A 14,525-nucleotide genomic window follows, 5' to 3' on the forward strand; every position below is an offset into this window, starting at 1 on the left:
GAACTCTCTTAGCTGATGAAAATGGTCACAACTCCCTAAAATTATCACATTTAAACAAGTTAGCTGGCTGAATGTGAATGTGTCTAGGAAGTTGCTCTATGAAGTCTTAGGAAAAATAACAGGATCTTTCATTTCAGGCTCTTTCATTCATATTCATCTAATACAAAATATCAGTAGAGATGCAATCCCAAGCACAAATCCACGCTGGGCAGTGACTGGCTGGAAAGCAGCCCTGAAGAGAGGGACTTGGGGGTGCTGGTGGACAAGAAGCTCAACATGAGCTGTCAATGTGCACTTGCAGCCCAGAAAGCCAACCAGATCCTGGGCTGCATCAAGAGAAGTGTGGCCAGCAGGTCAAGGGAGGTGATTCTCCCCTTCTACTCAGCTCTGGTGAGACCCCACCTGGAGTACTGCATCCAGTTCTGGAGCCCCTATTACAAGAGGGATATGGACATGCTGGAATGTGTCCAGAGAAGGGCCACCAGGATGATCAGAGGGCTGGAGCACCTCTCCTATGAGGACAGACTGAAAGAGTTGGGGCTGTTCAGTCTGGAGAAGAGAAGGCTCTGAGGTGACCTTATTGTGGCCTTCCAGTATCTGAAGGGGACCTACAAGAAAGCTGGGGAGGGACTTTTTAGGATATCAGGTAGTGACAGGACTAGGGGGAATGGAATAAAGCTGGAAGTGGGGAGATTCAGGCTGGACGTGAGGAAGAAGTTCTTCACCATGAGAGTGGTGAGAGCCTGGAATGGGTTGTCCAGGGAGGTGGTTGAGGCCCCATCCCTGGAGGTGTTTAAGGCCAGGCTGGATGAGGCTCTGGCCAGCCTGATGTAGTGTGAGGTGTCCCTGCCCATGGCACGGGGGTTGGAACTAGATGATCCTTGTGGTCCCTTCCAACCCTGACTGATTCTATGATTCTGTGATTCTATTCTATGTTCTCTAAATTCATCCCCAATATACTATATAGGCTTTTCATATAGCCCTGTAAGTGTTTACCAAGCTGTGGTAGTCTTAGGGTGGAGAAATTATTCCAAATACTGTATGTAGCTTGAAGGTTTTCCTTGTTAATGCAGATCCGAAGAATAGATTTACATTCTTGAAAGCTTGTCTCTATTTGTTCTAAATAAACGTATGATTTAAGATAGTACTTCCATCTACAACAGTTAGTTCTCACAGATATTAATTTAACTTGAACAGTAGTTCTTTTATGTACTATCATTACTTTCCTATACTCTGATATAAAAATTATTTTGTTGTTATGAAGAACCAGATGAAGAAATGGAATTAAATCAAATATCCCTTAAGAAATATTATAGTGTATTTCTGCTGTAACCTATTTCTACTGTAACTGAACCAAAATGCTGGGGAAAAAAAAAATTAGGCTCTTGCTTTAGTCCTTCAGCTTAGGTTTGATGGGGTCACAGTCATGGGGTTTTTGGAGGTTTTGAGGGTTTTTTCTGATATCTCTTCCTGAATTCCTCTAGATCACTAGAAAGGAATCAATGGGAATTGATCCAATTTGTAGAACACAATTCTGATATTGAGAGTAGTTTATATTCATTTGTTTCACCCTAATCTTTTATTAATGTTCATTTGCAAAATGCTGTTCATGCTGTTTCTTCTCAGTTTTGTACCCCACGCTGATAAGGACAGTGACATTTGGAGAAACACAACAAGAAAGAACAATGTTACATATTTTGGAATTAAACATGGCAAGAGTTATTGTTTTAGTAGTCAGACATGTTTCAGTAGATGGCTTTAATTTCAGATAAACAGTGACCAGTGTAGAAGTTCAAGTACATGAGATTCCTGCAGTAGTAAGAAGTTGTGTCTGTTGAGGCCTTTTCAATTTTTCTTTATGTCCTCTAAGAAGATTAGCCAGGGCATCAATACTGAATTATTTGGGGAATTTTAAGGATGCATCATCAATAGAACATGTCATATAGACACATAAGAAGCAATAACTGATGGCATCACTTTGTATTACCGCTGGGAAAAAAGTCACTGGTGACTTTTCTATGAATAGAAGTGCTATGGATAAAAGCTTGTTTAATATATTTTTTGAGGTTAAGATTGCACAAAGCAATTTAACATAAGTAGCTATGCAAATAAATGTGTCTGTCTGGCTTGAGGTGGTGTAGAAACTGAGTGAATAACAGTAAAAAATATTCAGAATTTCTGGTTATTTTGAATAGTTAAGCATATGTAAATTAAAGCATAAACGGTGTTTAGTATCTTACAGATTTCAAAGGAAATTTCATTACAAAAGGTTCCTTGCACTCACTTCAATCTTTGGTGCTATTTGACTGCCATTGGACCATTTAAACTTGTTCTGAACCTCTATTATTAAGCCAAATGCTCCTTCTGCTTTGAAGGTATTGTCTGTACTTGGACTCACAAGCACATACAATACCTTCAGTTTGACTAAACCTGAAATTGTTCCATCAAAAAAGGCATAACACTCAGTGCTGGTAAACTTAGCACTCTGCTATCAAGTCAATATAGGTGTTTGTTGGGGTTTTTAAAATGTTTAAAGGTAGTTGCCCGACTTAAGGAATAGTGGCTCCAGAAATGTCTGTAAAAAGAGGGAATGAGATCTTTTTTATTATGATAAGGGCGTTGCTCCTCTCAAATGCTCCTGTGGGGAAAAAAAAAAAGTGTAGTAGCAGTTGTGAAGGGGTAGTTGTCCCCTTTTTTTCTCTTTGATAGTCAAGGCTTCACTTCTTATGCTTCCAAAATAAAACTATTTTGGACTAGGGGAAAAGGGGGAGTGGTACTCCTTTCACCTTCTTCCTTGAATTTTTGCATACTTACAGATAAAAGTAATTATCTGTGGAATTAAATTATAGGGTTTGATTAATTGGCAGTTTGTTGTGTGTCTTGGTTGTTTTGGTTTTGGTTTGGTTTCTTGTTTTTTTCCCTTAAGGAGTCAACCAATTACTGCTTAGACATATTTTTTTAAGGATGAGTTTCATTTCAGTGAAAATAGGCTTTTCTGAACAGCAAGGATATCAGAGACATGATACCCTAACCCTGGGTGAGGGAAAGGATATGGATATTGTTCATGTGGATTTTAGTAAAGCCTTTGACACCCTTTCCCACAGCATTCTCCTGGAGAAACTGGCTGCTCAAGGCTTGGATGGGCAGGTGCTTTGTTGGGTTAAGAAATGGCTAGGTGGCTGGGCCCAAAGAATGGTGATGAATGGATCCAGTGGGCATCTGGTCACTAATGGTGTTCCCTAGGACTCAGTGTTGGGAACAGTTCTGTTTTAGTATCTTTATCAATGATCTGGACGAGGAAATTGAGTGCACCCTCAGTAAGTTTGCAGATGACACTAAGCTGGGTGGGAGCGTCGACCTGCTTGAGGGTAGGAAGGATCTGCAGAGGAATCTGGACAGGCTGGATCAGTGGGCCAAAGTATGAGGTTTAAGAAGACAGGATCCTGCACTTGGGTCACACCAACCCCATGCAATGCTACATGATTGGGACAGAGTGGTTGGAAAGTTGCCCATCAGAAAAGGACCCAGGGGTGCTGATTCACAGCCATCTGAACATGAGCCAGCAGTGTGCTCAGGTGGTCAAGAATGCCAACAGCATCCTGGCATGTATCAAGAACAGTGTGACCAGCAGGAGTAGGCAAGTGATCATGCCCCTGTACTTGCCACTGGTGAGGCCGCACTGTGTTCAGTTTGGGGCAAGTCACTAGAAGAAGGACATGGATGGTCCAGAGAAGGCCAATGAAGCTGGTGAAGAGTCTAGAGAATAATTCTTATGAAAAGTGTGTGAGGGAACTGGAATTGTTTAGTCTAAAGAAGAGAAGGCTGAGGGGAGACCTCATTGCTTTCTACAACTCCCTGGAAAGAGGTTGTAGGGAGGGTGGGATTGGTCTTTTCTCCCTAGTACCAGGTAATGGAACAGGAGGAAATGACCTGAAGTTATGTTAAGGAAGATTTAGACTGGATATTAGGAAAATTTTCTTTATGGAAAAAGTGATCAGGCATTGTAACAGGCTGCCCAGGGAGGTGGTAGAGTCACCGTCCCTGGAGGTGTTTAAAAAACATGTGGACATGGCACTTTGGAAAATGGTTTAATGGCCATTGTAGTGTTAGGCTGACAGTTGGACTCAATGATCTCAGGAGCCTTTTCCAACCAAAACAAATACATGATTCTATGATTCAGCCTTACTGGAGAGTTGTTCTGAGTGAGATCTTTCTCTGTCAGTTGTGCAAAACCTTCACAGACTGATTGTTACTTTTTTTCTACAGATGAAGCACAGAGTTCAGCCTCCACTTTGACTCAGACTGAGCTCTAAATTTTTCAGGCATCAGGTGCATTGTTCCAGGTTATATAATCCATAATTTAAAATCAGTTGAATATCTTGTTCGTTATCAAATGGCAAAAATGGCATTTCTCAGACAATGAGTGAATAATGTTTGTGTTAATTTGGTATGTAAATAACAAAGATAACATGTAAATATTAGCACTTTTAAAAAGACACTAGTGCCCTCATTTCCATCAGTGGAGGGACCAAAGCCATGATTTTAATGTCTAAATGGCTGCAAGTAGTCATAGTCTCTGTGACATCTGGCATTATGTGCAAAATGCAATTGCATAATAAATTGATCTTTTTTACCCAAAATACTCCCTCAGACGTGGCATTCCCAGCAATGGGCCATCCTCCTCATAACATCTCACAAAACAACTGATGCAAGTGTCCTTTTGCAAGGCTCCTGTTTGGAGCAGCCTCCATTTCAGAACTGCTGTGCATTCAATACAGCCTACAGGATATAAGAAGAGCAGCTTAAAAGAACCTAACCTACTCTAGGAGCTTTCAGTACATTTTCTTCCTTCCTCCCACACACTCCTCTTTTTCATTTTGAGTAGTGTGTGGTTAAATCTAGATGACAGTCAATCTTTCAAAATGATGATCAGCAGGTTCGTTGCTTGAAGTCTTGGTCTGAGCTTTTGCTAGTTGGTTATAAACACAGAATCACAGAAACGTTCAGGTTGGAAAAGATCCTTGGGATCACCAAGTCCAACTGATAACCCTACTCTACAAAGTTCACCCCTAAACCATATCCACAAGCACCACATCCAGGGTTGATAACTCAACTGCCTCTCTGGGCAGCCCGTTCCAATGCCTGACCACTCTTTTCATGAAAGAATTTTCCATAATGTCCAGTCTAAACCTACCCAGTCACAGCTTGAGGCCATTCACAGAATCACAGAATCACAGAATCACAGAATCACAGAATCACAGAATCACAGAATGGTTTGGGCTGGAAAGGACCTTAGAGATCATCTAGTTCCAACCTCTCTGCCATGGGCAGGGACACCTCCCACTAGACCAGGTTGCTGAAGGCCTTCAATCCAGAATGTTATCAAAGCACAACAACTCACTTACTGAGACTAGGAAGAAAACACTGGGAATGAGAAGATGTCTAGGCTAAGATCAGCACATTTACATAATTCTAATGGTTCGCTCTTGTTCTATCACTTATTACCTGTGAGAAGAGACCAGCACCAGCCTCACCACAACAACCTTTCAGTTAGTTGTAGAGAGTGACTTTTTCAAACTAAACAGCCCCAGCTCCCTCAGTCGTTCATCATAATATTTATTCTCCAGACCCTTCACCAGATTCGTTGCCCTCCTCTGCAGTTGTTCCAGCACCTCGACCTCTCTCTTGTATTCATGTGCCCCAAACTGAACACAATACTCAAGGTGTGGCCCCACCAGCACCGAGTACAAGGGGACAAACACATCCCTACCTCCATTTACCTTAAAAAATGTAGGCACAGTCTCTGCCTCTTAATTTAATAAAAGTCCTGTTCTTCTGTCTTTTACTGCTATAATTTAAAACTCTGACCCAATCAACCCTTGAATGCAAATAAGTGAGCGATCTGGAGAAGCAGAACGTTGATACAGTCACTCTACAGCCATTTTCAGAGCAGTACATTTTCATGCACATGACATTGGACATTAGTGAGCCAGCAAAGATGAATGGGCCAATAAATGAACATATTTCACTTTTTTTCATCTGCCAAGATGAAAGACCATCTTGGTGTTTGGTTGTTTTTTGTTGTTTGGTCTATTGTTTTCTTAATTTGCACAACAGTATTTTAAACAGCATTCTATCGATTCTTCAGTTGACATTTTACAAGAAATATTTTTTCTACTAAGTCCCTTTAAGTGGACTGTTTCAAGGATTTTGGTTTTCTTCTTGCTTCTTTCTTGTAATTCATTAAAATGAGTTTGATTTGTAGGGATACTGCCTCTATAAGATTGTTTTAAAAAACAAATGGAGAATCTGAATGTTTGTCATATTTTAAAAATAAGATCGAGCTAGTAAAATTAAACATCTAGAAAAACATTGACTTACTTTTTTTCAAGTTTTAATTTCCTACATACTTGCTTTAGGTGTTTTGTAAAACTTCAGAATTATTTTTAGCAGCATGTGCATTTATTGAAAAGGAACAGTTACTTTCAGTCATTATAGAAGTCTGTTTGTGAGAGAGCAAACCATATCTTTCCTATTCAGGTCTTTTTGATAATTAATAAATTATATGACACCTTTCTACAGGAAAAAGCAAGAAGCAACCTATTGTTGTGTTAATGATGCTGCAGAGATACTTGCTTCTCGCACGTTTTTATTAAAGCAAAATATGTTTCTTTTTGGATGTTATCTGTTGGACAGTATACTATAAAAAGTAAATTAAAAATAGAATTAAACTTACATTCAATGAATGGTTTCACATTAAGCTATATAAGGGAGAGTACAAAGATCTAGTGTTATTTGACAAAAAAATCCTTTGGGTTGTGATGTTTTGTTTTCAGAACCACTGCGATTTTTGTTGCATTTTTTAAAAATTATTTACATGTTTTGCTTTATTTGTGTTATTATCAGTTATCTTCACAGTGCATTGTGGTGTTCTGAGCAGCAATTTATCTTGGGGGTCTTAAAACACGTGTTCATTTATGTCTTTAGCTGACCAGCTGCCTTCGTGTTTTGTTTAGTTTAGTTTTCTGTATGTGACGTTAAAATTGAGTGGTTGCTTGCAATCATCTTTCAACTCAGAAAAAGCGTCTTCTTATGCTGCTGAACTGTTGCCTTTTCATAGAGGGGCTCTATGCCTTTCCCCTGCTCCATCTTCCAGAAGAGGTAGAGCAGTCCCTCCACCCCCTCCCCGCATGCTTGCCAAGACACAGTCATCCCCCTCGCCTCCTCCCCACAAAGAGGTGAAGTCCCCTGAGTCAGTAATTGCCAGGAGATGAAGCGATGATGGGGAGTGATCACAGTCAATAGCTTTGATTAACAATAAGGTGGAAAATTAGCAATGCTAGCATTCAGCTCCCCTGCCTTCCCATCCCCATATGCTCACCACAGCCTGCAGTGTCTGGTTGGCGGGGTGGCCTCTGCGCCTGGCGGGCTGCAGAGCGAGGCTTGGAGTGGTCGGACAGCAAGCAGCGTTTTGGGGACCCCGGGCAATGTTTTTGGACGCCTTTCCTTGGGCACCACCACGTAGGCAGGAGAAGGTCGAAGTGTGTCATGTGCTGGCACTGTGGCTCTTGCTGTCATGTGTGGATTTAATTGTGTCTGGACGTGTTGTGGTCGAAATGGCAACTACTGTTACTCCTGTGACCCCATCAGCAGCTCTGGTGTTGTTTCCGACAGACTCCGACGACCTAGAGAGGGGGAACGACAGCGGGACACCACTCCCCACCTCTGATAATGGCGACAATTCGCTGGGCTACACAGGTAGAGTGCATCTTTCCAAAATATTCCTGACTGCCTACTTCTGACACTTTCCACCTACATCTGCCATTACCACCTGTACATAGTTTCTTAATCATCTTTGCTAGCTAGCTATCTTTCACCATCACCCTAAAAGTTCAACATTATTGGGAAATATTATTGTGTCTTTTGACTAACCCAGATGACTGTCTTTTTGTGTGTCTCAGTACATTTTAATTAGTGAAATGTTTAAAGTAAATTTCTTTTGTTGAATTAATGTACCCATTATTTTCCTTCTGTGTGTATTCCTCAGAACTAGTGCATGAGGCTATAGATCATATCAAAGAAATGTTTCCAGTGACCCAAGGCAGGGATTTTTCTATATGTTTATCTGGGGGGATTTTTTGCTTTGTTTCTCTTATAAACAAAAGTGAAATATATTGCAGTAGGGAACAAAACAAAAACAAGTAAAACTAAAATGTGATTGGAGAAGAATTTGCTTTGCATAAACCAGAGAAATGTGTCTCTAGGCCAAATAAGAAAAGCCACAGATAAACAGCACCATACGGTGTGTTGCAGCAGTGATCCCTGAGGGCCCCAATTCTGTAACTCCTCTGCACACTGAAGTGATATCCAGCTCCAAGAGTCAAGCTACTGGCCACGACCTGAGCTCAGTCCCTGAGTCTAAGGTTTTCATGAACTATTGGTGGTCCAAATCTAAATTACATTTAGTTTGTGAAGGTAAGTAGTAATGGTAGCAACTTTTGGAAAAGCCCAGGTTGTGGTCAGTTAAACGTCAGTTGGACGTTTAACTGAAAGATGTTTTTTAACTACTTCAATGGTGGATTACTAATGCTACTAATGCTCACACAATATAAAATTGTGTAGAGTCAAGTTATTAACAAAAATGTGTGAATCAGAACATAACTAAGACAGTCTTATAGGATACAGAAATTGGATAGGCAGTTATAAGAGAGGGAATAATTTCTTTCCATTTATAAAACTTCAGGTCTGTTATACACCACTTACACTGATTGCAGCTTTCATCGCCTACCCCTTGCAATCATCCCTGCATGTGGTTTAAAACCTTGACATGTGATTTTATTGCAGTTTAAAATACTTTTTTATCTAAAAAGGTAAAAAGCAAAGCAATAAAGATTTTCCCTCAGACAAGAAGACAGATGCCTTCTTAGAAAAACATAGAATGAATTTTAGGCACTCTGCTGCTTGTGCCCACTTAGACACAAGAGTAGTGAGGGCTCGGTCCAGGACTTCCCATAGCAGCTACACCAGGTGGTGACAGCAATCAGAGGGTGCAAGAGCTGCAGGCAGTGCTGCTTCACAGTGGAGACTTTGCTTTCCCCCTTGCACAGCAGTGTTTAAGGCATATATGCAGTGTTTAATATAGTAGGTCCCCTGTGCACATGAGCATGTGGCATGACTTCCCAAGCAGAGCACAGACCCTTCTGCATCTGTCCACCCATAAATATCCTTCACCCACATCAAGGTATGCATGCTTATCTGGGAACCAAGTCTGAGGACAGGCCTATCGGGCTGGGCCAGCCACTAGTCAAGTATCAATGCTCTCTATTAATCCCTCTCCCTTCCCAAAGGGGAAAAGAAAGGGAATAGGGAGAGAGACTTATGGGTTAGAAAAACTAAAAACAGCTTTAATGAAAATAACTATGAATACAAATATATGCAAAACCAGTACGGAGCCCAACTTCCCTGGTTGCAATTAGTCACCATCACCACTAGACTAGACTCAACAACAGACCAGAAGTGGATTCAGAAGCTGGATTCCAGTACTGGATTTAGGAACACACAGATTGGAATCAAAGGCAGAATGGACAGAGTACTCCTCGGATGACAGCCTTTGAAGAAGAGAACTTGACTCTTGTGATCCCTCATCTTTGTACTCAATATTACATATATGGAATGGAATACCTCATTGGTCACTTTAGAGTCACTTATAGAATCATAGAATCATAGAATCAGTCAGGGTTGGAAGGGACCACAAGGATCATCTAGTTCCAACTCTCCTGCCATGGGCAGGGACACCTCACACTAGATCAGGCTGGCCAGAGCCTCATCCAGCCTGGCCTTAAACACCTCCAGGGATGGGGCCTCAACCACCTCCCTGGACAACCCATTCCAGGCTCTCACCACTCTCATGGGGAAGAACATCTTCCTCACGTCCAGCCTGAATCTCCCCACTTCCAGCTTTATTCCATTCCCCCTAGTCCTATCACTACCTGATATCCTAAAAAGTTCCTCCCCAGCTTTCTTGTAGGCCCCCTTCAGATACTGGAAGGCCACAATAAGGTCACCTCAGAGCCTTCTCTTCTCCAGACTGAACAGCCCCAACTCTTACAGTCTGTCCTACCTACTCCCCCCTGCAGGTGCAATCCCTTCCTGCATCCCCAGCATGATACACAAGATTTAGCAGTGATTTTGAGCTGCATAGGGGCCAGTATAAGCAAGAACCCTTTTTCACAATAATCCTTGCTACTAACTATAAGCATCAGGCATTATCATCTCTACAAGCAGTTACTGCCTGCAAAAACATGCCATTAACTTCAGAAAGTGCAGTTACTTAGAAGAGACTGAGCTTAAAAGTAAAATCACAGAACAGAATTAGTTCTGTTCCAATTCAACCAAGACAAGGCCTCTGCAGGGTCTTGCAAGCTGTTTGACCTGCATCTCAGAGACTAATGGGGTCATTTGGGAGGATTGGCAAAAATCAAATCCTAGTATAGTAGTTCCCCAAAGGCTCTAGATCTTAACTTTAGGCTGTGTTTTCATAGGCATTTTTGAAGCAATCACGAAAGTCAGGGTCAACTGAGATGCTAACACAAGCTGAACAAAATAGAAAACTGAGAGGATGGGTGGTTTTGTTTAATTGGAGATTTTGTGCTTTTGTGTTTGAATTAGTACTTAATGAAGGAAAGACCAAGGATTTAATATTTAAAGATTTAATGTTCTGGTAAATTTTTCTCCACTACATAATAGTAATCAGTATCACTATGTATGTATACCCAGGTTTATGTGGAAAAGCCCTGAGGTATTTATTAAAATTAGTCCAAGATGTTTCTACGGTAATCACTAGGAATTATTTTAAAATAACATTAACTGTAATACAATCTTACAGGTAAAGTTACATAATTTTCTATTTTATGGACCCATTTATGTGGGCCTTCTGTGGAGTTCCTGGATTTTACAGAGGTATTCTTAAATAATGTTTTGTTCTCTCTTACCTATAGAATCCAAATTTTCAAAAGAAAAAACATTCTAGAAACATGATTGCACCGAAAATTGTCTGACTCATTCCTAAAATCACTCAGATAAAATCCAGGATGTCTGGACCCAGAGGCAAAGGTACACTTCAGGTAGTGTTTGAATGGACAGAAACCAAACACACTACTAACTGCCATCATATGGTAGGAACATAAATTTTTACTCATAGGAAGAGCAGTGATTTGTCTGTAAAACACATCTTCCAGTTCCATATATGTTTAGCTGCAAGGTAAATAAGCAAGGAATTTGCTGGTATGGGACATCTCAAAGTTAAAGATTATAATTTTTCTGCATATGTTATTCAGGATAAATATATGCAGCTGTTTCATAATGTTGTTAAGTGGAGGTATGATTGTGTTTGGAAAGCATTCATAATGTAAATAAATAAGAGCTGAATAAATAACAAATCAGGAAAGGACGTTCATTCATTGAGGATTTTTCCATATGCATGATGCTGACTGAAGGAGCTTATATTTGATGTATTTCATATGAGAGAAATGCTAAGAATTAAAAAAAAAATCTAAAAGCTGTGTATTAAAGATGCGAGACATAATCTGTATTGATTCAGAAAATGATGTAGGGTTAGAGACAAAACAAACCTCAAAACACCTAAAACTTATAACTAAGACTGTGAGGTTAAAGAAATGTGCCAGGAAGATTATCCTCTCTGTGTCTTCAGAGAAGTCTGTTTCTACTCTGTCAAGGCCAGATTGGAAAATAATTGCATAATTAAGATGTATAATAGTAAAAACCTAAATTACTTTGTTAACTATGTGCATGAAGACCAGGCCACATCACGGTGCCATTCAATAGGATAAAAGCATATGATTTATCTATACTTTGCGTTATATTTAATTTGCCCTAACAAAGACATCCAACGTAGTTTTCTGAAATGCTCTATAACTATGCCTGTTTCTACAAACTTTAAGGCAGCTTCAGGTGACTAGCAGTGATGCAGATAACTGAAAATGACTGCAAGTGATCTCTTTTCTCTATCAGTTTGGATCTGGGTTCTGAAAGGAGAACCAAGTGATAGGAGTGTACCAGAGTGTGCTAGAGAATAAAACAAAATCTTTTCTGATGACCAAAGAAAGTCAGGGGAATGGAAGATGCAAGAAGGAATTAAGGTCTTTGTGAAGTCTAAGTTACGGAGAGTTATTTTAGAGTGGAAAGAAATTCTTAAGTTACCCATTGTTGTATCTTTCATTAACATCCAGGACATAAGTACAGGGATGAAACCGAAAAGGAAGGGCAGCAAGGAAAAAAATCTGTGAGAGTTCTCACTATGTATCAGAGAAGAAACATGGAAAACCATTCAAATAAGATACTGGAGAAATGCAGGAGGTGGAGAATTTAGGGGAAAATACCCAAACAAATAAACAAACAAAACTATCAAGAAGCTCATGGAAAGAAAGGTCTTAAATAATGTCAGGATTTCCAAGAGAAGAGATTGTGATTAGTGATCAAATGGAGCAGATGATGTGCTGAATAGTATCCCCTAGCGCCCAAGGAGCTTTGTGAACCACAGCGCTACAGGAGGGGGCGGGGCGTGAGGAAACCTTAAGGATAGTGTAGAATAAAACTGTCTTGACTGAAATTACTAAACATACTTTTCTGGTTTTACCTGGTAGTGCAGATTTTCAAGAAAAAAAGTGATTAATATTTCCATTTGGGATTTCACATGTGATTTGCCAGCCAGATTAGCAAAGTTCACTCTTAGCTCACGGGCTTCTTTTTTCCTCCCCAAAATAGTGCAAAGGCAGGAAGCATCAAGTACGAGCCTCAGTTGTTTTCTGCAGAATCATTGGCAGCAATGTAATCTCTAAGATTGCATTGTGCTGTGGTATTGAAGTGTGCACATGCGTTATATTCCAGGAAGTAGCACATTTCCTGTTAAATCAACTGTGACATAAATATTGGAGATCATTTAACAGATCACAGAGTATTACTTGTGTTACAGAGACCAGAATGATAGCTCGTTAAATTAACACTATATAGTCAAACATTTGTGGACAAGGATCACCACTCCTTATGAAGTAGATTAATGGCTTTTCAAAGGAATCTTTCCAAATAAACTTTTAATTTGTAGTTTTCTCAAAAGACTCTTCCAGTATGCAAAGAAATCATGTGGTTCCCACTTGCGACAAAGTTAGCCATTGATTTCCCCCCCTAATTTCCTCCCCCCCCCCCCCCCCCCCGGTTTTAGTCATGAAATCATTTTGGTGGTGTTCCTTTGTATGATAAAGGATCTCATCCCTTTGTGTTACCTTTCTTTACATTTCTTTTTTACTACTATGCTGTTATGTGATCAGAAGAATTTTTTGTACTGGGTCACCATTTTTCCCCTGTCAGATAAGGCAGATTGCTCTTGGTGAGCATTTCAAGAGGTGAAGAGCATGGCCATTTCTGAGACATTTCTTGTTCTATTCAGTGATTTTACACCATTTATCTTATGTATCAGAGTGCTTGCATTAAAAAGTGGTAGTTTTAAAAACACATTCAATAAAACACTTCTTTGACATTAGAGGTGGAAATCTACAGTAATTCTTATCCTGTGAGAAATGGAGTGGTTTTTGGACATTTCTTTTACTACATCTGGTAATCAATTAGAAATTCACATGTAGATTTGGTGGCTGATGGAGAAAACTATGATATGCAAGTGGATAACAAATAAGAATGTTGGAAATAGTTGTTATTTGATTTGGCATTCCTTCTCAATTATCATCTTTATTTTAGGGATTATTTGGAAAGAGTGATATTGAGAAAAAAAACAGATTAAACAGAAGCAGTTTGGTTAATGGGATGCAAAAAGTGAATGAAAACGTAGGTTGTAGAGGCTGGATGTTTGGGGTTGGGAGCAGGCTGTAATTTCAAATGTGAAGCAGGTAGATAGCAATGTCTGAACAGAACTAAAGATCTTATTTCTGTACAAGTCTTCCAAGTAAACTATGAACATGTGTCATATTGCACTGAGTTCATCATGTCCAACAGCCTGAAGAGAAAAACAAACATGTTTGCACTGCAGAACCAGTAGGCATCTGACAGGGCTGAATGAATCACTAGATTAGATAGCAGCAACATCAATTGCAGTTACAGGATCCTTATTGCTAGTTGCAATAGGCAGCATACTTCTCAGGATACATGCAAAGCTAGCAGACGAGACCTTTTTCATAGTCTTCATCTTTTTTTAAACTTGCTAACTGAACAAGTGTGCTTGAGTCACTGGGAGAATGAACACAGAGCCCCATGATACCAGTTTTACAAAGTTACTTCTTAGATCACATCTGCACTCTAAATCCAACAACAGATGGATAGTTATGCTTATTAAAAGAAGAAGAAGAAGAAGAAGAAAAAAAGAATAAATCCGCTGCTCTTGTCTATCAGCAATCTCTCTGTTCCCCATGTCAATCAAAGCTGCCAGAAAGGCCCTTTCAAATGTTTTGCTTCTGTTTGCAAGCATTCTTCTGACACAGATATTGAGGATTTAGGGTTGT

The 14,525-nt window shown here is 39.9% G+C and overlaps 1 protein-coding gene across 1 annotated transcript in view; it reads left to right on the top strand.

The window, feature by feature from the left end:
- Positions 1–14,525, top strand: part of ROBO1 (roundabout guidance receptor 1) — a 540,195-nt gene that overhangs the window by 148,773 nt on the left and 376,897 nt on the right. The window contains exon 2 of the mRNA XM_054392605.1: positions 7,675–7,758. Coding sequence (XP_054248580.1) covers positions 7,675–7,758 — 84 coding nt within the window. The remainder of the gene's footprint in view (positions 1–7,674; positions 7,759–14,525) is intronic.

This window comes from Indicator indicator, chromosome 1 (assembly GCF_027791375.1).
Source record: "Indicator indicator isolate 239-I01 chromosome 1, UM_Iind_1.1, whole genome shotgun sequence".
NCBI classification, from domain to species: domain Eukaryota; kingdom Metazoa; phylum Chordata; class Aves; order Piciformes; family Indicatoridae; genus Indicator; species Indicator indicator.